This window comes from Delphinus delphis, chromosome 7 (genome assembly GCF_949987515.2).
Source record: "Delphinus delphis chromosome 7, mDelDel1.2, whole genome shotgun sequence".
Classification (NCBI taxonomy): Eukaryota; Metazoa; Chordata; class Mammalia; order Artiodactyla; family Delphinidae; genus Delphinus; species Delphinus delphis.
This window is the reverse complement of record NC_082689.1, coordinates 28,120,029-28,141,792: the sequence shown is the minus strand read 5'-3', so window position 1 is coordinate 28,141,792 and position 21,764 is coordinate 28,120,029. Positions and strand designations below refer to the sequence as shown.

General features: G+C 41.4%; 1 protein-coding gene and 1 long non-coding RNA gene across 6 annotated transcripts in view; one reads left to right on the top strand and one right to left on the bottom strand.

Moving 5' to 3' along the window:
• Nucleotides 1-16,503, top strand: part of LOC132428036 (uncharacterized) — a 30,394-nt gene extending 13,891 nt beyond the window's left edge. The window contains exon 3 of one of the 2 annotated variants that reach the window (XR_009520058.1): nt 16,394-16,503. This is a non-coding gene — a long non-coding RNA (uncharacterized lncRNA). Of the gene's footprint in view, nt 1-2,157; nt 4,163-16,393 lie in introns of those variants that run through there. The other variant, XR_009520059.1, reaches the window with a different exon arrangement.
• Nucleotides 127-21,676, bottom strand: C7H2orf80 (chromosome 7 C2orf80 homolog). 4 transcript variants are annotated; one of them, XM_060015569.1, is made up of 9 exons: nt 21,603-21,676; nt 18,634-18,763; nt 16,565-16,646; nt 14,456-14,538; nt 13,061-13,148; nt 12,601-12,672; nt 6,645-6,732; nt 6,235-6,381; nt 127-581 (listed from the first exon to the last, which is right to left on the bottom strand). In XM_060015569.1, the coding sequence occupies exons 2-8, from the start codon at nt 18,672-18,674 to the stop codon at nt 6,266-6,268; spliced, it is 570 nt and encodes a 189-aa protein (XP_059871552.1). In that variant the 5' UTR covers nt 18,675-18,763; nt 21,603-21,676; the 3' UTR covers nt 127-581; nt 6,235-6,265. The 4 variants fall into 4 exon arrangements, with proteins under 4 accessions (XP_059871552.1, XP_059871554.1, XP_059871555.1 ...); XM_060015571.1 differs by having other exon boundaries at nt 6,235-6,356; XM_060015572.1 differs by having other exon boundaries at nt 6,235-6,348.
• Nucleotides 21,677-21,764: the final 88 nt, after the last annotated feature.

Here is a 21,764-nt window from a genome sequence, read left to right as displayed (position 1 = left end):
TTTATAAGCTCAACTATGTGCCTAATCAGAATTTTGGAAATGTGTTGAAAGACCAGATCATTTTCATTTCCTAGTAGTCCTTATATTCTACTGAAAGAAAGCCTGGACCTGTTTTTCTTTTAAGGCTTTATTGAAATGAGTTTAAATATTTCCATGTGAGAACACAGTAAGGGCAATCGATGACAGGTTAATTTAATTTGAATTGAAACTTTGGAAAATTGCCTCCTACTCCACCATTCTGAAATGTTCAGTGCTAAACATTTGTAAAATGTCCTACAAAGCCAGTCTGCTCTGACACAGAAATAGTATATATTCTCCAAATCCTCCAACCAACAATCTTCTAGTCATAATGAAGCAGCATAAGATACATACTTGTTTTTTTAACCACAATACGGCCAAACAATGTGATTCTAAGAAAGCTCAACACCCGAAAAAACACTTCAATGCACTTTGTATCAAAAGCTAATTGCAAAGAAAAATATGCCAGCAAGAGTTGCAATTTTAAGATGATGCAGAGACTTTTCTTCTCCCAGAGAATTTATTACGAACTCCCATGGTGCAATTCCAAGTTTCTAAGTGACCTGTAGAATAAAAAGATAATTTTTGTATCAAGCACATCAATTTAACATGGACACAGATATTAGCTTTCAATCTATAGGGAGTTAAGGTCAAATATCAGATACCAAATTACTGACAAAGATGAATTAAAATAAAAGTGGGTGCAGAAGAATTTCCATGGAATTTTTCTCAGACATTTGGAAATTGAGTTATATTTCTCAATTAAATACAATATATGATCCCACACAGGGAAAAATATATAAAAAAGGACAGTATTGGTCAATTGACAAAATTGATACCTATATGGTAAAGTATCAATGTTAAATTTTCTGAAGTTGATAACCATCCTGTAGTTATTTAAGAGAGTGACTTTATTCTTAGGAAATACACTCTGAAGTATATAGGAGTAAAGTGATATGGTGTATATAACTTCAGATGGCTTAGAAAAAGTTTTATATACTCAGTATAAAATATATGCTGAGGGGCTTCCCTGGTGGCACAGTGGTTGAGAGTCGGCCTGCCAATGCAGGGAACATGGGTTCGTGTCCCGGTCCTGGAAGATCCCACATGCCGCGGAGCAGCTGGGCCCGTGAGCCATGGCCACTAAGCCTGCGCGTCCGGAGCCTGTGCTCTGCAACGGGAGAGGCCACAACAGTGAGAGGCCCGCGTACCGCAAAAATAAATAAATAAATAAAATAAAATATATACTGAGAGAAAGAGAAACAAAGAGAGAAGAGAATAAAAGAGTGGGACAGAGACAGACAGAGAAAAATGGTAAAGATAATGAAGCAAAATGTTATGGTAACAATTAGCAAATGTGAGTAAAATGTATGAGAGCTCTTTGTACTATTTTTGCAACTTTTCTCTAAGCTTGCAATTATTTCCAAATTAAAAAAATAATACTTCTTTTCACTAACCATGACCAAAGCAAATCATTTCTTTGCCCCTCAGCAGTTGTGTATTGTGCCTGCACCATACTATTTTGAATTTCTTATATATTGCTTTGAATTTAAACTTATATTGCCCTCTTTCCATTTCTGATAGAGAAGTGTTAGTCTCCAACTATGAAAATGGAATCATTGATTTCTCTCTGCAATTCTAATAGTTTTTACCTCACATAGTTGGATGTTCTGTTGTTCGATGCGCACATGTTAAGGATTGTTATGTCTTCTTGGAGAATTGACCCCTTTATCATTATGTAATGCCCTTCTTTATCCCTAATAACTTTCCTTGCTTCTAAGTCAGCTTTGTCTGAAATTAATATAGCTAATTTTCTTTTTTAAATTAGTTCTAGCGTGATTTATTGTTCTCCATCCATTTACTTTTTTTTTTTTTTTTTTTTGCTGTGCTGTGCAGCTCACAAGATCTTAGTTCCCTGACCAGGGATTGAACCCAGGCCACCTCAGTCCAAGCACCAAATCCTAACCACTGGACTGCCAGGGAATTCCCTACATCCATTTACTTTTAATCTATATATGTCTTTATGTTAAGAGGGTGCCTTATAGACACCATATAATTGAGTCTTGTTTTTTGATCCACTCTGACAATTTCTGTCTTTTTTTTCTTCTTCATAATTGTATTATGAAAATTTTCATACAGAAACGTTGAAAGAATTGTACAATGAAGATACATATGCCCACCACCTGGATTCTGCAGTTAAGAGTTTGCTACATATATGTATAACTGAATCTCTTTGCTGTACACCTAAAACTAACACAACATTGTAAATCAGCTGTACTTCAATTTAAAAAAAAGTTTGCCATATTTGCTATATTTTCTTTAACATACATCTTTAACACATCTGCAGTGATGGGAATGCTCTGTGCTGTCCAGATACAGTAGTTTGTGGCTCTTGAGTTCTGTCTTTTAATTGGTGCATTTAGACCTTTGATGATCAAAATGATTATTGATATAGTTGAATTAATATCTATCTTATTTGTTAATGTTTTCTATTTGTTGCCCTTGTTCTTATTTGTCTTTCACTCTTTTTCTGCCTTTCCAAGGATATGGCATTGCTCATACCCATGTTGACTAATAAATGAGCTACTAATACCAATACAGTACAAAAGAAATCTTGAAAACTGTTTTCTAGAATACCTGGATTTTTAAAAAATAATTTCTCTTTTTCCCTTATTGAAGAAATTCAGTGACTGGAATCGAAATTTCTGAATAAGGCATTGATATCTTGCAGTTAAAATAAATGTTCATCAGCTAAAAGACATGATACAGTATCCATAAGCCACAAAAGAAAAGACTAAGAAGCTTAAACATATAAATGAAAAATTTCTTCAAACAATAAACTGTGAAAGTGTATTTTTCATACATTTAATAAACTATTTAATTTATTTGTTATTTCTAACAAACTAGATAGATGTGCGTATATGTATATGTACATGTATGGCAAATATTTGAATTGAAAATTATTAATAGTTGTTATTTCTGAGGAGTAGGACAAGGATATGGGAAAGTGAGGATTCTTTTACTTTTCATTATCTATATTTTGTACTTTTGGAATTTTTACTGTAAGCATGTATTACTATTATAGTTGAAAAACTACTTTACAACCCGATCAAAAAATGGGCGGAAGAACTAAATAGACATTTCTCCAAAGAAGACATACAGATGGCCAAGAGGCACATGAAAAGCTGCTCAACATCACTAATTATTAGAGAAATGCAAATCAAAACTACAACGAGGTATCACCTCACACCGGTCAGAATGGCCATCATCAAAAAATCTACAAACAATAAATGCTGGAGAGGGTGCAAAGAAAAGGGAACCCTCTTGCACTGTTGATAGGAATGTAAATTGATACAGCCACTATGGAGAACAGTATGGAGGTTCCTTAAAAAAACTAAAAATAGAATTACCAAATAACCCAGCAATCCCACTACTGGGCATATACCTGGAGAAAACCATAATTCAAAAAGACACATGCACCCCAATGTTCATTGCAGCACTATTTACAATAGCCAGGTCATGGAAGCAACCTAAGTGTCCGTAGATTGATGAATGGATAAAGAAGATGTGGTACATATATACAATGGCATGTTACTCAGCCATAAAAAGGAATGAAATTGGGTCATTTGTAGAGATGTGGATGGATCTAGAGACTGTCATACAGAGTGAAGTAAGTCAGAAAAAGAGAAACAAATATCGTATATTAACAAATATATGTGGAATCTAGAAAAATGGTACAGATGAACCGGTTTGCAAGGCAGAAATAGAGACACAGATGTAGAGAACAAACGTGTGGACACCAAGCGGGGAAAGGAGGTATGGAATGAATTGGGAGATTGGAATTGACATATACATACTAATATGTATATAATAGATAGTTAATGAGAACCTGCTGTGTAGCTCAGGGAACTCTATTTAGTGCTCTTTGGTGACCTAAATGGGAAGGAAATCCAAAAAAAGAGGGGATCTATGTATACATATGGCTGATTCACTTTGCTGTACAATAGAAACTAACACAACATTGTAAAGCAACTATACCCCAATAAAAATTTAAAAAAAAGAAAAAGAAAAACTACTTTATTAAGTACATTACCCAAGAGTTGGAAGAGATGCCTAAAGTACACAAATAATAAAGCATGAAAAACCCTCACGAATGTGGTTTCTGCTGTTTGATTGTCAAGAAGGGGCCTTATGAGAGGGATTCATGTCAGGATCTGATCCTACTGCAAAATGGGCACTTATTCTTTTGACACTTCTGGGCTTACAAGCATCGATTAGCCTATAGAAATGGTTGGTCCCTAAAACGAGCCTCTCAGGCAGTATGGGTAGGGCACAGTGGTTTGAAAGCAGTCACCTAAGGACCATTCACTTACTGCCAATTCACTAATCAGTAATAATTACTGAATATTACTGCCTGCAAAGCACTTTATACACCTGTAGGAAATAATAAGGAAATAAAAGATCTGCTTCCATCAAGAAGCCAACAGTCTTCAACGGTTATGGAAAAAAACATACAAGGAATGAAATTATACGTTCAAAATAACATACCAATGAGTAATCTTGAGAGCCAGATTTTCAGTACATAGGTGCATAGATGAGCCTCAAGGGGCTATGAACCCCTGTCTCAGAGATCTATTTTTTCATGATTAAGTTTAAGGTGTAGATTATCAGTGTATGTGTGTATGTGTGTGGATGTACGTGTATGTTATTTCTGGAGTTATTACTGTTTTTTGATTTTCTGTTGTCTGTTTTACTTTCTAAAGCTTGCTATCCCCAAACTGACATCTTAAAAATTAACATCATCTTACTCAAAAGGATCTTAAGTAACAAAGATATAGTTCTAGAAAAGCTATACCTTCAAATCTCATTATAACAAAGACCTTTAAAAGAAAACTCAATATCATAAATATTTCCTAATAGCATGATTTTTGTTACTAGAATAACACGTATTAAAGCCCTGATGTGACTAAAGATTTCAGGCAGTTCTTAAAGCATTTGCTATGATAAGGTTACATTTCTAATCTGTCAATAGTTTGCCTCAGAAAATCTGAATAAACCCTGAGCCCTGTGTGACCCAGTCTATTCAGAGATTCACATTTTAAAAATGCATAGTATAGCAACTGAACTACATAAAAAGGAATTTCAGTTTTCACTTGTGTTTCTTGAAGCAAACCCAATTCATAACCCAGTGGTTCTGTTTTCAAAATTCCCCTTTCCCTTTCCTACCTTACAACCCTCCAGCTGACCCAGAGTCTCTCATTCAAGAAAACCCTAAAACATCCCAGCCAGCCAGTCTGTACCACTTTTCTGATTCTTTCCCTGCTCAGCTTTGGTCTCTCTGACTTTTAAAATTTCCTTTTCACTTTGCACATTGCAATTGAGAACGCAGAGCTGGAACGGCAAAGAACCCTCCTTTCTTTCTCCTTACTTTCCAGCCCTGTCCATCTCTGACCATTCTCTGAATTCTGAAGCATAAATGTCAAAGGAATTAGATGGGCAGAGCAGAAGCAGCAGAGATGCAAAGCAGACAAAGATAAAATTTTCATTAATGAGAAAGGAACCGAGAATAGGAACATTTGACACAGATATTAATACAAATCCTCTCCTCAACACACTTATTTGAATCAACAGAATAATAGCTGATTAACTGTGGATAGTATTTCTCAAATGCTATAAAGATAATAATGGTCAATATTTATTTAGGATTTACTCTGTTCTCATCTCTCTCTTTTTTTTTTTTTTTTTTTTTGCTGTACGCGGGCCTCTCACTGTTGTGGCCTCTCCCGTTGCAGAGCACAGGCTCCCGACGCACAGGCTCTGCGGCCATGGCTCACGGGCCCAGCCGCTCCGCGGCATGTGGGATCTTCCCGGACCGGGACACGAACCCGTGTCCCCTGCATCGGCAGGCAGATTCTCAACCACTGCGCCACCAGGGAAGCCCTCTTTTTTTTTTTGTTCTAATCTCTTAACATGCATAATATCAGTTAATCATTTCAACGACCTTAAGAGATAAGTACCATTATTCTTCCCATTTTGCAGAGGAGGAGAGGTTAAGCAACTTGCCCAAAGTCATACAGCTGGTATATTATACAGTGGGCTTTAGTTTCAAACCCAGAGTATCTAACTCCCAAAGGCTAGACTTTTAGGCACAATATAAATAAAGTACTCCCCAAACACCTGGTATCAGTTGGGTTCAGTTTGCATTTTTAGACCTACTTTGTTCTTTGGCTGTGTGTCCAAAGATAAATTATTTTATGGTTTCCATTCTGTGACATTTGCTTCCTTTGTAGAGCTGCTGGTGGCATTTTGATTCGTTGCTCCCCTTCTTAACTTGACACCTAGAGACACATGTAGTCATCATGTCTGTATAAAAAACATTTTTTAAAATGAGTCCACCTCAGTTTTACATCCTTCCCTTCTAGGGTGCTTTGCTTCCATCACCAAAATTTCTGAGAAATGACTTCCCTGATTTCAATGATGGAGGGAAATCAAGTCATAAATGCTCCTGATTCTTTTAAATTCCACCAGACAGAAAGATGTTACCATAACAACTTTGACCTTACTTTATAAGTACATCTCCTAGTTTTACTTAAATTTTTGTAAGCAATGGAAGTAAACAGGCTTACTCTGTTTGCGGGCATATTCTGCTGCTTTGGGTGCTGTTAACATGGCAAAAGGGTGCAAGGAGAGGTGGAAGGGTGGAGCTCTGGGAACCTGAAAAAAAAAACAGTTCTACTTTTAAAAGCTGCACCCACTTCGTGCTGTCCACAGCTGCTGGTTATAGCACTTGTTTCAGGGCTCGGCCTGTTTCCCCAACCCGCCGTCCTGACGCGTTACTAGCAGTTGAGGATCATGTTTCATGGGTCATGCACTTTCCCACGCTGCCTTTTGTTGCCGTTCTTTGCCTAGAATGTTCTTTCACACAATGATGCTCTTCACATGGTTCCCTTTACCTGGAATAGCTTTTTCCTCCTCTTCTGCCTAGAGGCTCCTACTTTTCCTTTAAGATGTGGCTCATACATCACCTTTTCTGAGAAACTGACCCTGATGTCTCCCCACCTCCTCTCCCGGGCGCTGGCACCCCACCCCCCAATCCCATCCTAAGGCCAAATTATTGACTCACTCCTCTGTGAACTCAAAACACGTCGTCACGTAGAACACCCCCAGTGTGCAGTAGTTATAACCCGCTGTCTGCTGCATTGCACCGGAAACTTCCTCAAGGTTAGGACTGTCTGTCTCTTCAACCTTTCATTCATTCAACAAGTTTCCAGTGAGCACTACTGTGGGTCAGGCCCTGTTTTAGGAGCTGTGGTTGGTAAGACAGACAAGGTTCCTGCCTTTCCAGTGCTGAGTGAGGAGAAAAAACCAATAAACTATTAGGCAATCAGGGTACCCACACACTGTGATAAGTTTAATCAACTAAACCAGAGAACCTGCTAGCAAGTTACTGGGCAACTGCCACCTCACACAGAAAGGACAGAAAATTTGGATTAAACAATAAATGAAGTCGTGCTGTCTTTATAGACAGGACAGCTTATAGCCACCTCAGCAGGGCACGTCTAGATTTGACCTCAGCCTTTTATTCAAATGGCAAACATATTTATTGAGAGTTTGTGTCATATCCAGCATTGTAAAGAATTAAACATAAGCATGAATGGTGGCTTCTGACCTCAAGAAGCACGTAATCTATTCAGAAAGATGACCCTAAAACACAGAAAGTAATTACAAGGAGGCTTTGTATCTGTGTGGAGCAAGGGTGGCTATGATAACAGCCCTGCAGCGTGATACGTGCCACGTGTAAGAAAGAGAACCAGCTCGTATGGCATCCCTGATGCATTTTCTACCCTTAGAAGACTCAAGACAGGCTTTTGCAGTGGAATTCCCTGGTGGTCCAGTGGTTAGGACTTGGCACTTTCACTGCTGTGGCCTGGGTTCCAGGGAACTAAGATCCCACAAGCCGCGTGGCATGGCCAAAAAGAAAAAAAAAAAAAAAAGACAGGCTTTTCCCTGTCCACTGGAGAAGAGAGAACCCGAGGAGTTTAAAGTCACTTCCAGCTCACATGTTCTGTGACTCCTGATAATCTGATGATTCATGCAAGCAATTAATATGGCTTCCTGCGTGGTTTACAAGAAAAATTATTTTTCAAGTAGGATGACATTGAAATCCTAAAGCTAGAGTTAATCATGTGCTCTTTTTTTACTTCAAAGTTCCTTACTGAGATCTTCAGTGTACCACACAGCTAGCAAGTGACAGAGCTGGGACTAGACACCAGTCTGTTGGCCTCTGAAGAGTTTGCTTTGGATGTAAGTCTGGATAGAGTGAAATGATGGATGGTCAGACACTAGGGTGTGGAAAGAAGAGATTCTGATGTTCTCTAGTTACCTGCCTTGGTCTTTTTCCTCTCTCTGTTACACCAGTTTTCACTCTCTCTGCCCCCCTTTCCTTTTCCCCTCTTTCTCTGTCAAAGGGAGCTGAAGAATATTTTTATTGTTTGCTTTATTTGTTGAAGGAAGATTTATGCTCCTTTTACTTCACTTATGCTCCTTTTACCCTCACTTGTGTGAAGTTCTTAGTTACATTTTTTTTCCCTATGGGTCCATGTTCCTCAGCAGAAAAATGGCTCCCTGTCAGCCCAAACCAGCTCCCTTATCGGGAGTAGAACGCGAAGCGTAACAGACTTGAACAATTCTGAGTCCAGGAGGCCTTTCTGTCACTAGGTGGCAGCAAATAGCCCTGAGGAAAGCCATCAAGCCCACACACAGTACCCATGTGGTACCAAAGTGGCCAATTTCAGCGGCCAGAAATGCTACATAATCTGATTAGTATTCAACAGCGCTTTAAGCTCTTGTGTGGGAAGGATTTTAGCTGTTGCTTAGGAGACATTTTATCCGAAGGAATCAAAAGCGATTCATATACACGCAGCAGTTAGAGAGGAACCTTTGTCAATAACTTTTTTTTTTTTGAACAACCACACCTCCTAGTTAAAACCATTTTTTTGAAGTTATGTTAAATCCCAAAGGACTGTTTTAAAATAGCTCTTACAATTTAATCTTTGAAATGCTCCGTTTCCATTAAGAGGTCCTGCTAATTTAAGATGTGGAGGGGGTGCCTGAGTAGAGCCGACGTGTAGCCACAAGAGAGAGGCCTGAGCTGGCATCCTTGAGTCAGTGAGGAGCTTGTGAGGGCCACAGGGGTAGATGATCCTCAGATGCTTATGTCTGTATCTCACATCATCTCATACCCTTTGTGAGAACTTGCTATCTAAAATAGGCAAGGTTTATAATGTATTAATAATACAATGGATGCTTGATGAGCTATTTAATTTTTGAATATTTAGAGAAATGGTTCTTAATTAGCTGTGATTTTGCCTCTTAGTGGACATTTGGCAACGTTGAAAGACATTTTTAGTTGGCACATCACGGGGCAGGAGTGGGAAGCTATTGGCATCTAATGGGTAGAGGCCAGGGATGCTGCTAAACATCCCACAATGCACTGGACAGCCCTGACTCCACCCCCTACACACACAACAAAGAATAATCTGACCCAAAATGTTGAGAAGCCCTGATTTAGAGGAATATAGAGGAAATCAGATACACCCCCTTCCCCCTGGGTACCAGAACCTTAACCATAGCTATTATTTTGAGGTTACCATGTGCCAAGCACGAAGGACTTTACTGATACAACTCACCTCATTTCCCACAGAAACTCATCTTCTGGTCCCTGTTTTTACAAATGAAATCAAGGCTGATAGAGCTTAGATTAATCCTTGCCCAGGATTAATCTGCTGATAGCTGGTAGAGCTGGGGTTTGAACCCAGGCTACCTGGCTCTAGGATTCTCATGCTTAACCCTTACACAAATGGCCTGTCAAGTACAGGACACTCATATTCTGTAACAATAAACAAACTCAGGTCTTTGAAGGAAAGCCCCTGAAACCCAGTCCCCCTAAAACCAAGTTCCTCTGCTGAGTTATGATTAACCTCTCTATCCAAAACATTATTCTGTTTCTTGTCCAACACCTGTTCCCCTCAAGATTGAGGAGTATCAAAGAAAAGGGGGGACTGAAACCGAGCAGGACCCTGTGGAGCCCTCCTGGACACCAAAGCCTTTCCATGTCCCCCATTTTTTGTTTGTAGGAAAAAAGCATCAGACATTCCCTGAGTTCCAAAGGGCAGATTCAAACAGTTACCAATTAGGGGAGTGACTGAACGCAGAGAGAGAGCAGTAGTGCAGAGATGGGGGCTGGTCCTGGTTCCTCTTCAGGGGATGTGCATGGCAATCTGATACGTATCTCTGAGTTCTTCTATGGGAACTAAGGCTCCCACCCTGGTGGAGGAGGTCACTTCAGGCTGAGCACAAGCACACGGACCTCAGACTGGTTGGAACCAGAAGGCTGATGAATGAGATTCCCAGAACACCACCCAGTTACCTCATCACCAACCAATCAGAGGAGGGTTACATACTCTGCAGCCCTCTCCCCAAATTTTGCCTATAAAAACGTCTTCCCTGAAACCCATCAGGGAGCTCGGGTCTTTTGAGCCTACGCTGCCCCGTTGTCTTTGCTCAGCCCTGCAATAAACTTTGCTCTGCTCCAAACTTAGACGTTTCGGTCATTTGGTCTCACTGTGCATCAGGCATGTGAACTTCAGTTCGAGAACACCCCCTCTCTGAGGGTACGATTTGTTTCCCTGCAGAACTGGTCATTATGTAGTCTACCTGTACATCTGGACTTTTTGTTATTGGTAACTGATTGTGAAGACAGAGACTGTGAAGAACAGAGAAGGTGCTGAATAAAGGCTCTTTAATGAATGAATGAAAGGCCAGATGGATGGATAGAGACTGGCCAGCCCGCTCCTGTTCTGGCCCCTTTAATGAACCTGGCTCATCTGAGCTACTCTGACACCCATGTTTGCAAACCTTCTTGATGGATAACCCAGCTAAGACTGGAGGGGTTCACAGTGCCATTCCTTCCAGGATGTGATTTTCTGTATTTGCTCTCTGGCCACTTGAGCTGAGACCAACCAACCAGAGGTGCCTACGGCCTGCTCTAGACCTCTCCCAGGCACAGAAGATGAAGGGGGAGAAAACACAATGTCTGAAGCAGAGGAGCTTGGGCTCAGATATTTATATGTATGTGTTGGCGGGGAGGGTTTGAGGAAAGGGGAGAAGAGGGCAGCCTGGAAGGGAGAAAGCTGCAGAAAAAACGAACAGGAATGAAGCAGCATGGTTTGCTTGTCTCTGTAAGAACACAGAAGAGCTGGGCTTTCTTTAAAAGCCAAGAACAGCTTGGGTCTCTGAGGAGCACTGAGTCTGGTGTGGCTTATACCTCAGCCAAGGTAGAACGTCAGCTCCAAGATATGAGATCCATGAGAAAGTCATCTTTTCTGACTCACCCACCCTTGTATCCCTGCACCTACAACTATATTGAATGAATGAGTGAGTGAATGAATGAATGGATAGAGTTGAAACCAGAGTGATCAGAGAGGAGGTGCTGATTTCCTCTGTAATCAAGGGAACTTGAGTCTCAGGACCAGGCCAGCTTACATACGGATTAAGGTGAGAGGGCCATTGGATTCAGTTACAACACTTCTGAGGAAATGCTCGACTCCTAAGCTGGCCCTGGTGGACTTTTTACTTTATAGGATCCCACTGTCTGCAGTATGGTCTGCAGGTAAGAGAACAAAGGATGCAGGAATTCCTGTGGCCATAGCCCTGCCCCTGACCTCGCCTCCCTTCCAAATCCTGGTGGGGGGCATTGAAAGCAGCTGTGTGAGTAGAAGTCCTCATGTGAGGGTGTGGGTTCTCCCTGCTTCCCTCCCTGACTCCCTCCCACTACGCATCCCTGCCAACCCCACCCCATCTGCCCTTTCTTCTTCCCTTTTCTAGAAGTATCTAAAGGGATCGGTAGTTCACCTCTAAATAGAAGCCCATATGTTAAATGTTTACTAAAGGTTCATACATTCATAAACAGCAAAACCTGAACTGACTGTAAAGATCATTCAGAATACTCCGTTTCTGTTTTTGTTTTTTTAAGATTAGTATACGGAAGCCCAAGGAAGGAAAGGGACCCAGTCAGAACTCACCCTGGGTCTCTGGACTCCCAGATCGTTAGTGCTTCTATTAGACTGACTTCCAAGTAGTCTTGTGGGCAGGAGAAATGTGGCAGCAGTAAACTAGATAATTTCTCATGAGAATGAATGTTGTAGATCTTGTCCTAGTGCTAGAAGTTATAGTACATCATACAAGAGGAGCGCTTGGACTTACCAGATCCACATTATGAAAGGTTTAAGTGAGAAATTCTGTTAGTCAGAGACAGAGGCAGAATCTAGACTCTAAGCCTGGTGCTCTATTGGCTGCCTCTATTTGGCCTTCCATAAAATGCATTTGGTATTGTGAATATAGTCCTCTACCTAAGGAAAGCATCTTACATTTATTACCCAAGTAAGATATGGCTACATCTGGTTTTATCCATCATGATATAAAACTGTTATTTCATGCCTGGAAATGCAACATTATGAATTCATAAAATAAAGAAATTCTCTCTAAAAATCCCTTATATTGATAGTCTCAGGTCGTCCCTACCTTGGTAGCACCAGAATTGGTAGAAGAATCAGCCCCATAAATTTTAAAGACTTCCTCAATTGGGATGCTGTTCTGTTAAACAACAACGACAATAACAAAGATGTATTATCATACCATGGCTTTTCTGTTATTACAAAACAAAGCTATTATAGCTCCCATATATCCAGTACCATGCCTGGAGACCGTGGGCACCAAATAAATGTCTTCTAAACAAATGGATAAATCAGAGTATCCTAATACCAATTATCTATGTGTTATTTTTTCCCCTTAAATAAATGTTTTCACAATACAATATAGAAGTCAATCTTTTTATTAATCTTTAAAAATAAAAATTTAATATTAGTAAATTCTACATATTTAGAAACATTGGTTGAAAAAGTAAAATAAATATTCATTAATATGAAAATGCACATTGTAGATACAAAATCCCCATGTATGCCAATAATGTTCTTTTCCTTACCATTAAGATTCCAGCATAAGACGATAAAATCATTGCTTCTCGTTCTCTGTGGTTTGGATATATGGGTCTGCCCCGAAATGGCATTTTCCTAAGGGGGAATATGAATAAATAAGAATGGAGGGTTTATTCTTGTTTTGTTTGACACCTGCTAAGGTTGTGACAATAAGTAATAAGTAATTACCAATGGCTGTGTGCTTTGCTATTCACAAAATTGATATGATTAATCCATCATCAGTAAAGTGTACACTTTGAATTTTGAATCATCCAACAGTGGTGACGAATTTGCCCTCATCTATCCACATTTCCGCAGCTATCAAATCCTGGCGGACTGGCCACTATGGTGGAAAATTGTGGTTTCACCAACCTATATCCTTTCCCCTTCTTGTGGCAGTTTGCTTGGGGGTAACTGCCTTAACCCCCTGTAAGCCTGTAACTTCCAGGGAAGCTGATGACACCCCTAGATTCCAAGGATGGAAAACACACTGTGGCCTAAATTAGCTAGCACCCCCAGATAAGTCAGAGCAAACAGAGCCATTGAGACACAATTCTGTGATTTTTAAAAAGTCCATTCTCCCCTGGCCTGAATGTTGTGATAAAGTGGGCCGAAACTAGGAATAGCGTCCATGCAGAGGAAATAGCCAAGAGGTAGATCCTGATGACCTGGTTTGAGTTTTGAATTAAGCCATGCCTAACGAGGACCTAGCCGTGGACTTTCCAGATACAGAGGCAATAAATCTCTCCTCCCTCTCTCCTTTTTAAAATTTATTTATTTTTTTGCTTAAGTCCGTTTAAACCGGATTTTCTGCTTATTACAACTAAATACTGATACAACCATTCAGCACCAGGTGTGTGTTCTAAAGTCACAGAGCAGAAGAAACAGCTGGCCTCCAGGACACGCGATTCAATCCTGGCCTCATTAGTTGCATGTTCTTCCTAACTGAGTGGGTCTGCTCGGCACACATGGGAGAAGATGCCCGTAATCCCGGCAAGGATTCAAACTGCGGTGATTCAAGCCGCTCAGCTCAGGTGCACATCTGGTTAAATGCTGAAGAAGTTGCGTTTAATAGTTCTTAGGAAAAGATTGCAGCCTTACCCACAGAACTGATCTTTTTTTAAAAAAAGTCAAGGCATGTACACAATAAAGCAGTTTTATTTCTAAGGCAGAACGTTCTATGCAAGAAAGATCTGCATCTGACAGAAACCAGCTCACAGAGATGCAAAATATGTAAGCATGCATATGACTTCCTGGAATCGACAACTGTGAGGGTTTCTTCAGGTTTCTAGTTGGAGGGGGATACGTACCCCATAGTATTTTCAAATCTGAGTGCCTTGCGGTGAACTTCCTCTGTCATTACTCACAGTTAAAAGAAAAAGAAAAAAAACTATTCAACTTACACTTTCTCCCACTCCAGCCAAGTTAAGTCTTCTGAGTGATCCAGCCACTGCAGAGCAACATTGATGGCCAAGTCATAGTGTGCCTGGAAGCAGGAAGCACAGACAGCAAAGGAATGGGCTGAGACATTGGCCGAAGCACGTGCTAGGCACAATGGCAATGGCACTGCTAAGCCTATTCTACTCGTTTGTCATGTCCACAAAGGTGAGGATCACCAGCTGTGTCCAGTAACCTGATGCTTAGGCAGAAATAACTAGTGTTCTTCAGGCATTACATTTACCTCACACTAGAGCAGTGTGTGTGTGTGTGTGTGTGTGTGTGCGCGCGCGCGCGCGCGCGCGCGAGCCAGAAATGATAGATTCATGGAATACTAAACTGGAAATCAGGGAATCTGGGTTCAAATCTAGGTATTGCCAACAACTCATGGTACCATATCCTTGGGTGAGCAACTGCTGTTCTCTGGGCCACAGTTTCCTTGAATTTTAAAATAGAAAAAGGGGAAGATAGAGGAAGAGGGACACAGAGAACAATTTCTAATTCTGTGGAACATCAGAACTGAGTGCCCAGGGTCACAGGGGAGGTGGTGTGTCCATCTGAGGAGCTGGGGGAATCCCGGGAGGCTTCAGAGAGGAGGCATCAGTGGAGCTGGGGCTTGGGGAATGAGGAGAATGTCTACAGGTGGAGAAGCACCTCCCAGGAGGAGGGTCCAGCGGAAGCAGAGAACTGGAGGTAGACCAAGTGACTTTCTAAGAGTCTTAAATGCAGTAAAAAGCTGAGGACCAATTCCATGTTCATTCCTATCCTCCCCACTACCTTTTCCTGATAATTTCTAAGCATCTTTGCCATTTGTCTATCAAAACATTCCTTTTCTCCTCCCCACCTCCAGCCCCAGTAAAAGGAAGGTCAGTTTTGTTTCTGTGTTTGTAGATGGGTTCCAAGGCTCTATGTAACTCTAACATTGTGTAAACAATGTAATTATAACAATGTAATTATTTCTTTCAGGGAGTGAACCAAAGTGAAAAGGAAGGAAGGAAGGAAGGGAGGGAGGAAAGAAAGAGAAAGAAAGAAAGAAAGAAAGAAAGAAAGAAAGAAAGAAAAGAAGGAAGGAAGGAAAGAAAGGAGGAAAGAAAGAAAGGAAAGAAAGAAAGGAGGAAGGAAGGAACGAACGAAGGAAGGAAGGAAGGAAAGAAAGGAGGAAAGAAAGAAAGGAGGAAAGAAAGAAAGAAAGGAGGAAAGAAAGAAGGAAGGTAGGAAGGAAGGAAGGACCATGCTCACTTGTTGAAACCTAATACAAAGATTGATGCCTGGACCAGCAGCACTGACATCACCTGTTTGTTCATTAGAAATGCAAATTTCCAGCCCCACCCCTGAACTCCTTAATCAAAACGGTCTTGTAATAAGACCTCATTAAAGTTTGAGAAGCACTTATCTAATTGATTTAATTTCTCCATTTAATATGTGCACAGAGAAGTAGTTTAGAACACCAAGCCTTAACTGCTCATTCAGCTCCAGAGAAATCAGCCAGGGAAGGGGAGGGGGCGGGGAGGGACAGGTAATTTCTTCTTCCTCATTAGTGCAAGAATAGTAAATGGGTAGCATAAAAAGCTGAGGGTCTACTAATCTCTTTTGGATTAGATCTTTACATAGCTTCCTTAATTTATGTGAAGTGAACTTTGATTACATAGTATGAATCTGAGTTTCAACATGTATAATATAATAAAAAAGGATTTTAGGATTATTCAATTATTTGGTTTTCTCCATAAATGGTAAAAAATTATATTTGAGAACTACACGACAGTTAATCTCGTCAACAAGCTTTTAACATCATGTCTGTCACATTTAATCTTGTACTCGTTTTGCTTTTAAATCTTTTCTCTCCTAATAGTAAATAAAGAGCAAAAGTCTCATGACTTTAATTTTCTCATTCTTCTTGCTTTCAGTTTAATGAGTTGAAGAGACCACATGGAGAATCCTAGGTTGAGAAGATGAGGAAGAGGACATTCTGGGGGGATCAAGATTAACCTTGCTTGCGATAGATATTAGATCCCCGTTCTGTCCCCATAATACACGTATGACACAGATGTGACTCGTGGCAGCATGCCTTTCTTTACCATATCATCTAGAAAGGTGAGTTGCCTTCTTCCTTTGGGGTCAAATTCATTTTCCCGAAGTCTGATGCCAATATAATCTCCCCTTAAAAGCAAGAGAGCAGGATTGAACCAGCGGGAAAGACATGGGAGCACGGTCCGCAGAAGAACATTCCTTCCCCATCCCTCCCTCCTCCACCAAATACAAGCGAAGTCACCGATGGCTCTGGTAGCTGAGTTAATATTCATTTTGATTTAAACAGACATTCTGCTACCTTGCAGGTTTAAAGTGTCTAACCATCATGAACAAATCACATTTATTGTAAAATTAAACTCACATAGAACCGAATTTCTAGGAAAGCAGGGAGTATGATAAGTCCCCAAGGCAGAACAGATATTACAAAACCGAAAGGATTGAGACCCACTATTTAAAATAAAGATTCCCTTGCTGCCCTTGCTAAATTCAGGCAGGATGTCCAAAGTTGATAACTTCCAGATATATGATATTCCATACAGATGTGTTCTTTTGCCTGAAGGCTTTTTGCCCATTAGAATGCAAATACCGTTAGGAGGAGTTATGTGTAAAAACATATTAGTGATTCCACTTTAGTGTATCCTTATCAGATCCTTTCCTAACGGACTTTTAATAAGGGGAGGGTAGAATAAGTGCCCTGGGAGGTGAATAGAAAGGAGTACTACCCTGGGAAAGTCAATAAGAGGGAATGGATATAGGAAAAAGGACTCTGGGGTCTCCAAGGTCGATCTCACAATGTTACATAAGGACAGTTCTGTTTGTCAAGGTCTTTACCAAACACTTTGGGCAAGTTCCTATGCTGGGGATAAATTTGCTTTAGGGTTCTAAAAGCCCTTCTTCTGAGTCATTAAGCTATTCTAGATTGATAAAAGTTCTTGAAATTTTGCTTTGTAATTCCAAGACACTTTATTTAAAGTAGCCTAAATAGATTCTTTGGGTAAAATTAAACTATATATACATAAAAAATTATATTTATTTCAGTTTTGAAATTACAGTTCTTTCGATGAGATATGTAGAGGAACTGGCATTCCTAATCATGGCTTGTTCTTTATTATGTTGACCTCTAAGCACATGCATGTAAACATGTGTGAATTCATACATAGTTTATTGCAGCATTTCTTTTTTTTTTTTTTTTTTTGCGGTACGCGGGCCTCTCACTGTTGTGGCCTCTCCCGTTGTGGAGCACAGGCTCCGGACGCACAGGCTCAGCGGCCATGGCTCACGGGCCCAGCCGTTCCGCGGCATGTGGGATCCTCCCAGACCAGGGCACGAATCTGTGTCCCCTGCATCGGCAGGCAGACTCTCAACCACTGCATCACCAGGGAAGCCCCTACTGCAGCATTTCTTAAAGAACTTGTTAAAAGATAATTATCTTAGTAGACAGAGAAAGGACATTTAATGGAGACTATGATAAGATCTCTAATAAAAGGGTATTATTGTTGTGCCTATAATCATGAAAGAGAACATAATAACCTTTTTCTCCTCTTTTTATATGGTCTGTGATTTTCACCAACCTCTTAACAAAGTACCAAGTCAAAGAAAAGCTACCACAGGAGGAAAAAAATTTCCATGGGAAAACTTAATGTTTTCTTTATGTGTTTAAAACAAAGTTCAGAGGGCAGAAAATGGAGATAAATTATTTAATCAATAAGCCTGACAACAGAAGAAGCAGAGTCTGCAATTTAAATGCTGGGCCCTTGGGTACATTTTTCCAGAAATCTCTCCTATATCTTTTACCAGTCGGGCCCTTTCAAAGGCATACCCTGCCCAGCACAGGCTGGGACTGTGGGCTCAGATCTTAGACTCTAGAATGCGAATGCCTCGGATGTGCACGCTGCTGGCAGAAGCATCCTCCCAAGAGGTTCAGCATCCTGCTTTGCACCACATGTGAGGCCTCTTGGGCAGGAGACAGAGGCCAGATCATCCGGCTTTCTCCTATAGCCCAGGAACAGATTCTTCCTTAGGTTTTTACCCCACTGCCAATATCCAGACCATCTATGACATAAACCCCGCCAAATGCTCAGTGCAGTAAATGTAAGTTATTCTCAATCAGACTTACAGGAGTTTTCTCATTTCCTTCTTTAGTAGCCTTCTTTCCATGATTAAAGGCTTATCCAGCTGAGCAGGTATCTGCAGCTACACTGCACCTGTTTTCCTTTGAAAAGACCCAGCCTCTCTGAACCTAGAAGCTACAGCAGCAAATCAGAGAGAATTTGAGTTAGGGATGCTATCACTCCTAATACCAGTCATGGAGTCCTAGGCTCTGGAAGGGATCCGAGAGTGTGCAGGCCTCTTATCCAGCAGGTTCCAGGTCAGAAAGCTGTGTGGAGGCCAGCGCACTGTACCTTGAGTTGATCTGACACCTCTTGTTCCTTCCACACTTTTCCAATATTCATCATTTACTTATTCTTGCCATAACCTTGCAAGTATCCATACAACAAACACAGCTCATGTAATCGTGGATGAGACTAGCTAGACAGAAAAATCCAAGCAAAGATGGCTTGTGATCTGATTATGTTTGAGTTCTGTGTGCATTCAACATAGTGACTCTCCGTGAACCTACCTGGTTCCTGGCTCATGATGGAGGTTTCTATAGAACCCAGGTACAACTTGCTATGGCCAGCAGGTCCCAGTAAGAACGTGTGGTGATGGCAAAGGTGAGGCCATACCTTCAATTCTCAACCCCACATTGAACCAGAAATTGAAGTTCAGGTGATGGGGTCAAAGGGGGCCTGGAGTCACAAAAAGGACTTAATTTTAGAAATCATCACTATTGAATGGAGTGCCCAGGGAGAGGTATAAACGGGATATCAACTTTACCTGCAATGTTTTGTTTCTTAAAAAAGATTTAAAGCAAGTTGTAATGGTTAATTAATTTTATGTGTCAACTTGGCTGGGCTACTGTGCCCAGATATTTGGTCCAACATTATTCTGATTCTTTTTGTGAAGGTGTTTTCTGGATGAGATCAGCATTTAAATCAGTAGACTCTGAGTAAAGCAGATTACTCTCCATTATGTGGGTGGACCTCATCCAATCAGTTGAAGGCCTTAAAAGAACAAAGGCTGACCTTTCCTGAGCAAGAAGGAATTCTGCCAGCAGACTGCCTTCAGACTTGAATTGCAACTCTTTTCTTTTTTTTTTTTTTTTTTTGCGGTATGCGGGCCTCTCACTGCTGTGGCCTCTCCCGTTGCGGAGCACAGGCTCCGGACGCGCAGGCTCAGCAGCCATGGCTCACGGGCCCAGCTGCTCCGCGGCATGTGGGATCTTCCCGGACCGGGACACGAACCCGTGTCCCCTGCATCAGCAGGCGGACTCTCCACCCCTGTGCCACCAGGGAAGCCCTAGAAACTTTTTTTTTAATTGTAACATATAAACATTAAACTTTATTCGATTCAGCTCTCCAACAATAATCGGAGAGGAAACAGGATGCCACTGATTTAAATAAATTCTTCACCGAATTGGTTTAATTATTTTGGACCATTCTTGCTGTGGCTGCATCTGCTAAAGCCTTGGATGGGACGTAAAAATGGGAATAAAGTCAGAGCATTCCATAGGAATGGATTAACTATAAAGAGAGTAATGTTGTGCCCTACGGGAGAATCAGTTGGGAGAGGACACTGCAAGCCAGAAAGGTTGCCTGGTGGCCTAGACAAGGAAGAGTGCTGCACCTGGGGAGGCCAGACGCCAGAATGTGGAGTCCATTCCACTACTGACTGCTGTGGCCATGGCCGTGGCCAAGCCTCCTGGCTCTTCTGCACCCCAGTCTCAGGTGTGATCTAAAATGTGAAGAGCCTGGTTAACAGCACCCAGAGCACCTTTCACCCTAACATTCCACAACTCCATAAAGGCTGGCATGTGTTATCATTCTTCTAACTCAAAAATTTAAAAAACATTTGTTGGTAGAACATCTGTCCTACCTCAGTTCCTTGACTGGGGTGGGGGAGTGGCACTTCCTTAGCTTAGATGACTTTTTTTTTTTTTTGCGGTACGCGGGCCTCTCACTGTTGTGGCCTCTCCCGTTGTGGAGCACAGGCTCCGGACGCGCAGCCTCAGCGGCCATGGCTCACGGGCCCAGCCGCTCCGCGGCACGTGGGATCTTCCTGGACCGGGACACAAACCCGTGTCCCCTGCATCGGCAGGCGGACTCTCAACCACTGCGCCACCAGGGAAGCCCAAGATTCCTTTTTAAAAAGCAAAAGATTTAGCGTTTGCTCTAACCTATTCTTGTTTTGTAATTCTGAACCAGTCTTTTGAATTTCAGAAACACCAATTATAAAATGTGAGTCTCTTGGTTGTTGGGACAGCTTCCTCTTAGACCCATTCTTCCTCCCCCTTACCACTCAATGTGGCATAATATGCAAAGATTTTTTTTTTTCCGGCCATACCACACGGCTTGCGGGATCTTAGTTCCCTGACCAGCGAATGAACCCGCACCCTCAGCAGTGAAAGCACAGAGTCCTAACCACGGGACCGCCAGGGAATTCTCATAAAGATTTTTAAAATATGAGCATCTTCCATTCCCACTAGGCTGGAGGTTAGGAGACCCTGTTGAGGCTACCTTGGACGAGTTCATTTTCCTCTCTGTGTTTTCGTGTTTCCTCCTCTGTAAAAAAAAGCACTGAATGATTGAAGAGGTTTCTGCCAGCTGTCCAGTTCAGTGACTTCCATGCATTGAGTCTCTGTGCCTGGTTGAAAGAGGACCATTTGCACAGACTCTGTTCAGCTTAGATTTGAATTCAGCCAGTTGCCCCTCTTTTCTGTCTATAGAATTTTAATGAAAACAAGACTCTGGCTGGAAATACATATAAAAGAGCTGCTGGAAAGATGTCAGCTGCCTCATGCATTAGCTGTTTCATAGAAACCAACCCCCCCAGAAGTCACAGCCCCCATTTTCTATAGGAATATCATGCCTTGAAGAAAATCTGTACACTCCCTGCAGGTCCCCGCTCTGCACCCCGGCATCTATGGTACAGGTCCTTCAGACCGTGTTCTATTAACAGATTCCCCTTTCAGAATCTCTCACCAACCGAGTGATCCCAATGCTTCTGTTCTCTCCGTGCTTCTGGAGGCGTGCTTGAGCATCCACTGGGCTGGGGCTCACAGGCATCCGGAAAATAGATGCTTTTTTTTTGGTTGCTAGGAAACGGTGACTGAATGAAAATAGTTTGTTTTTTAAATACACCCACACT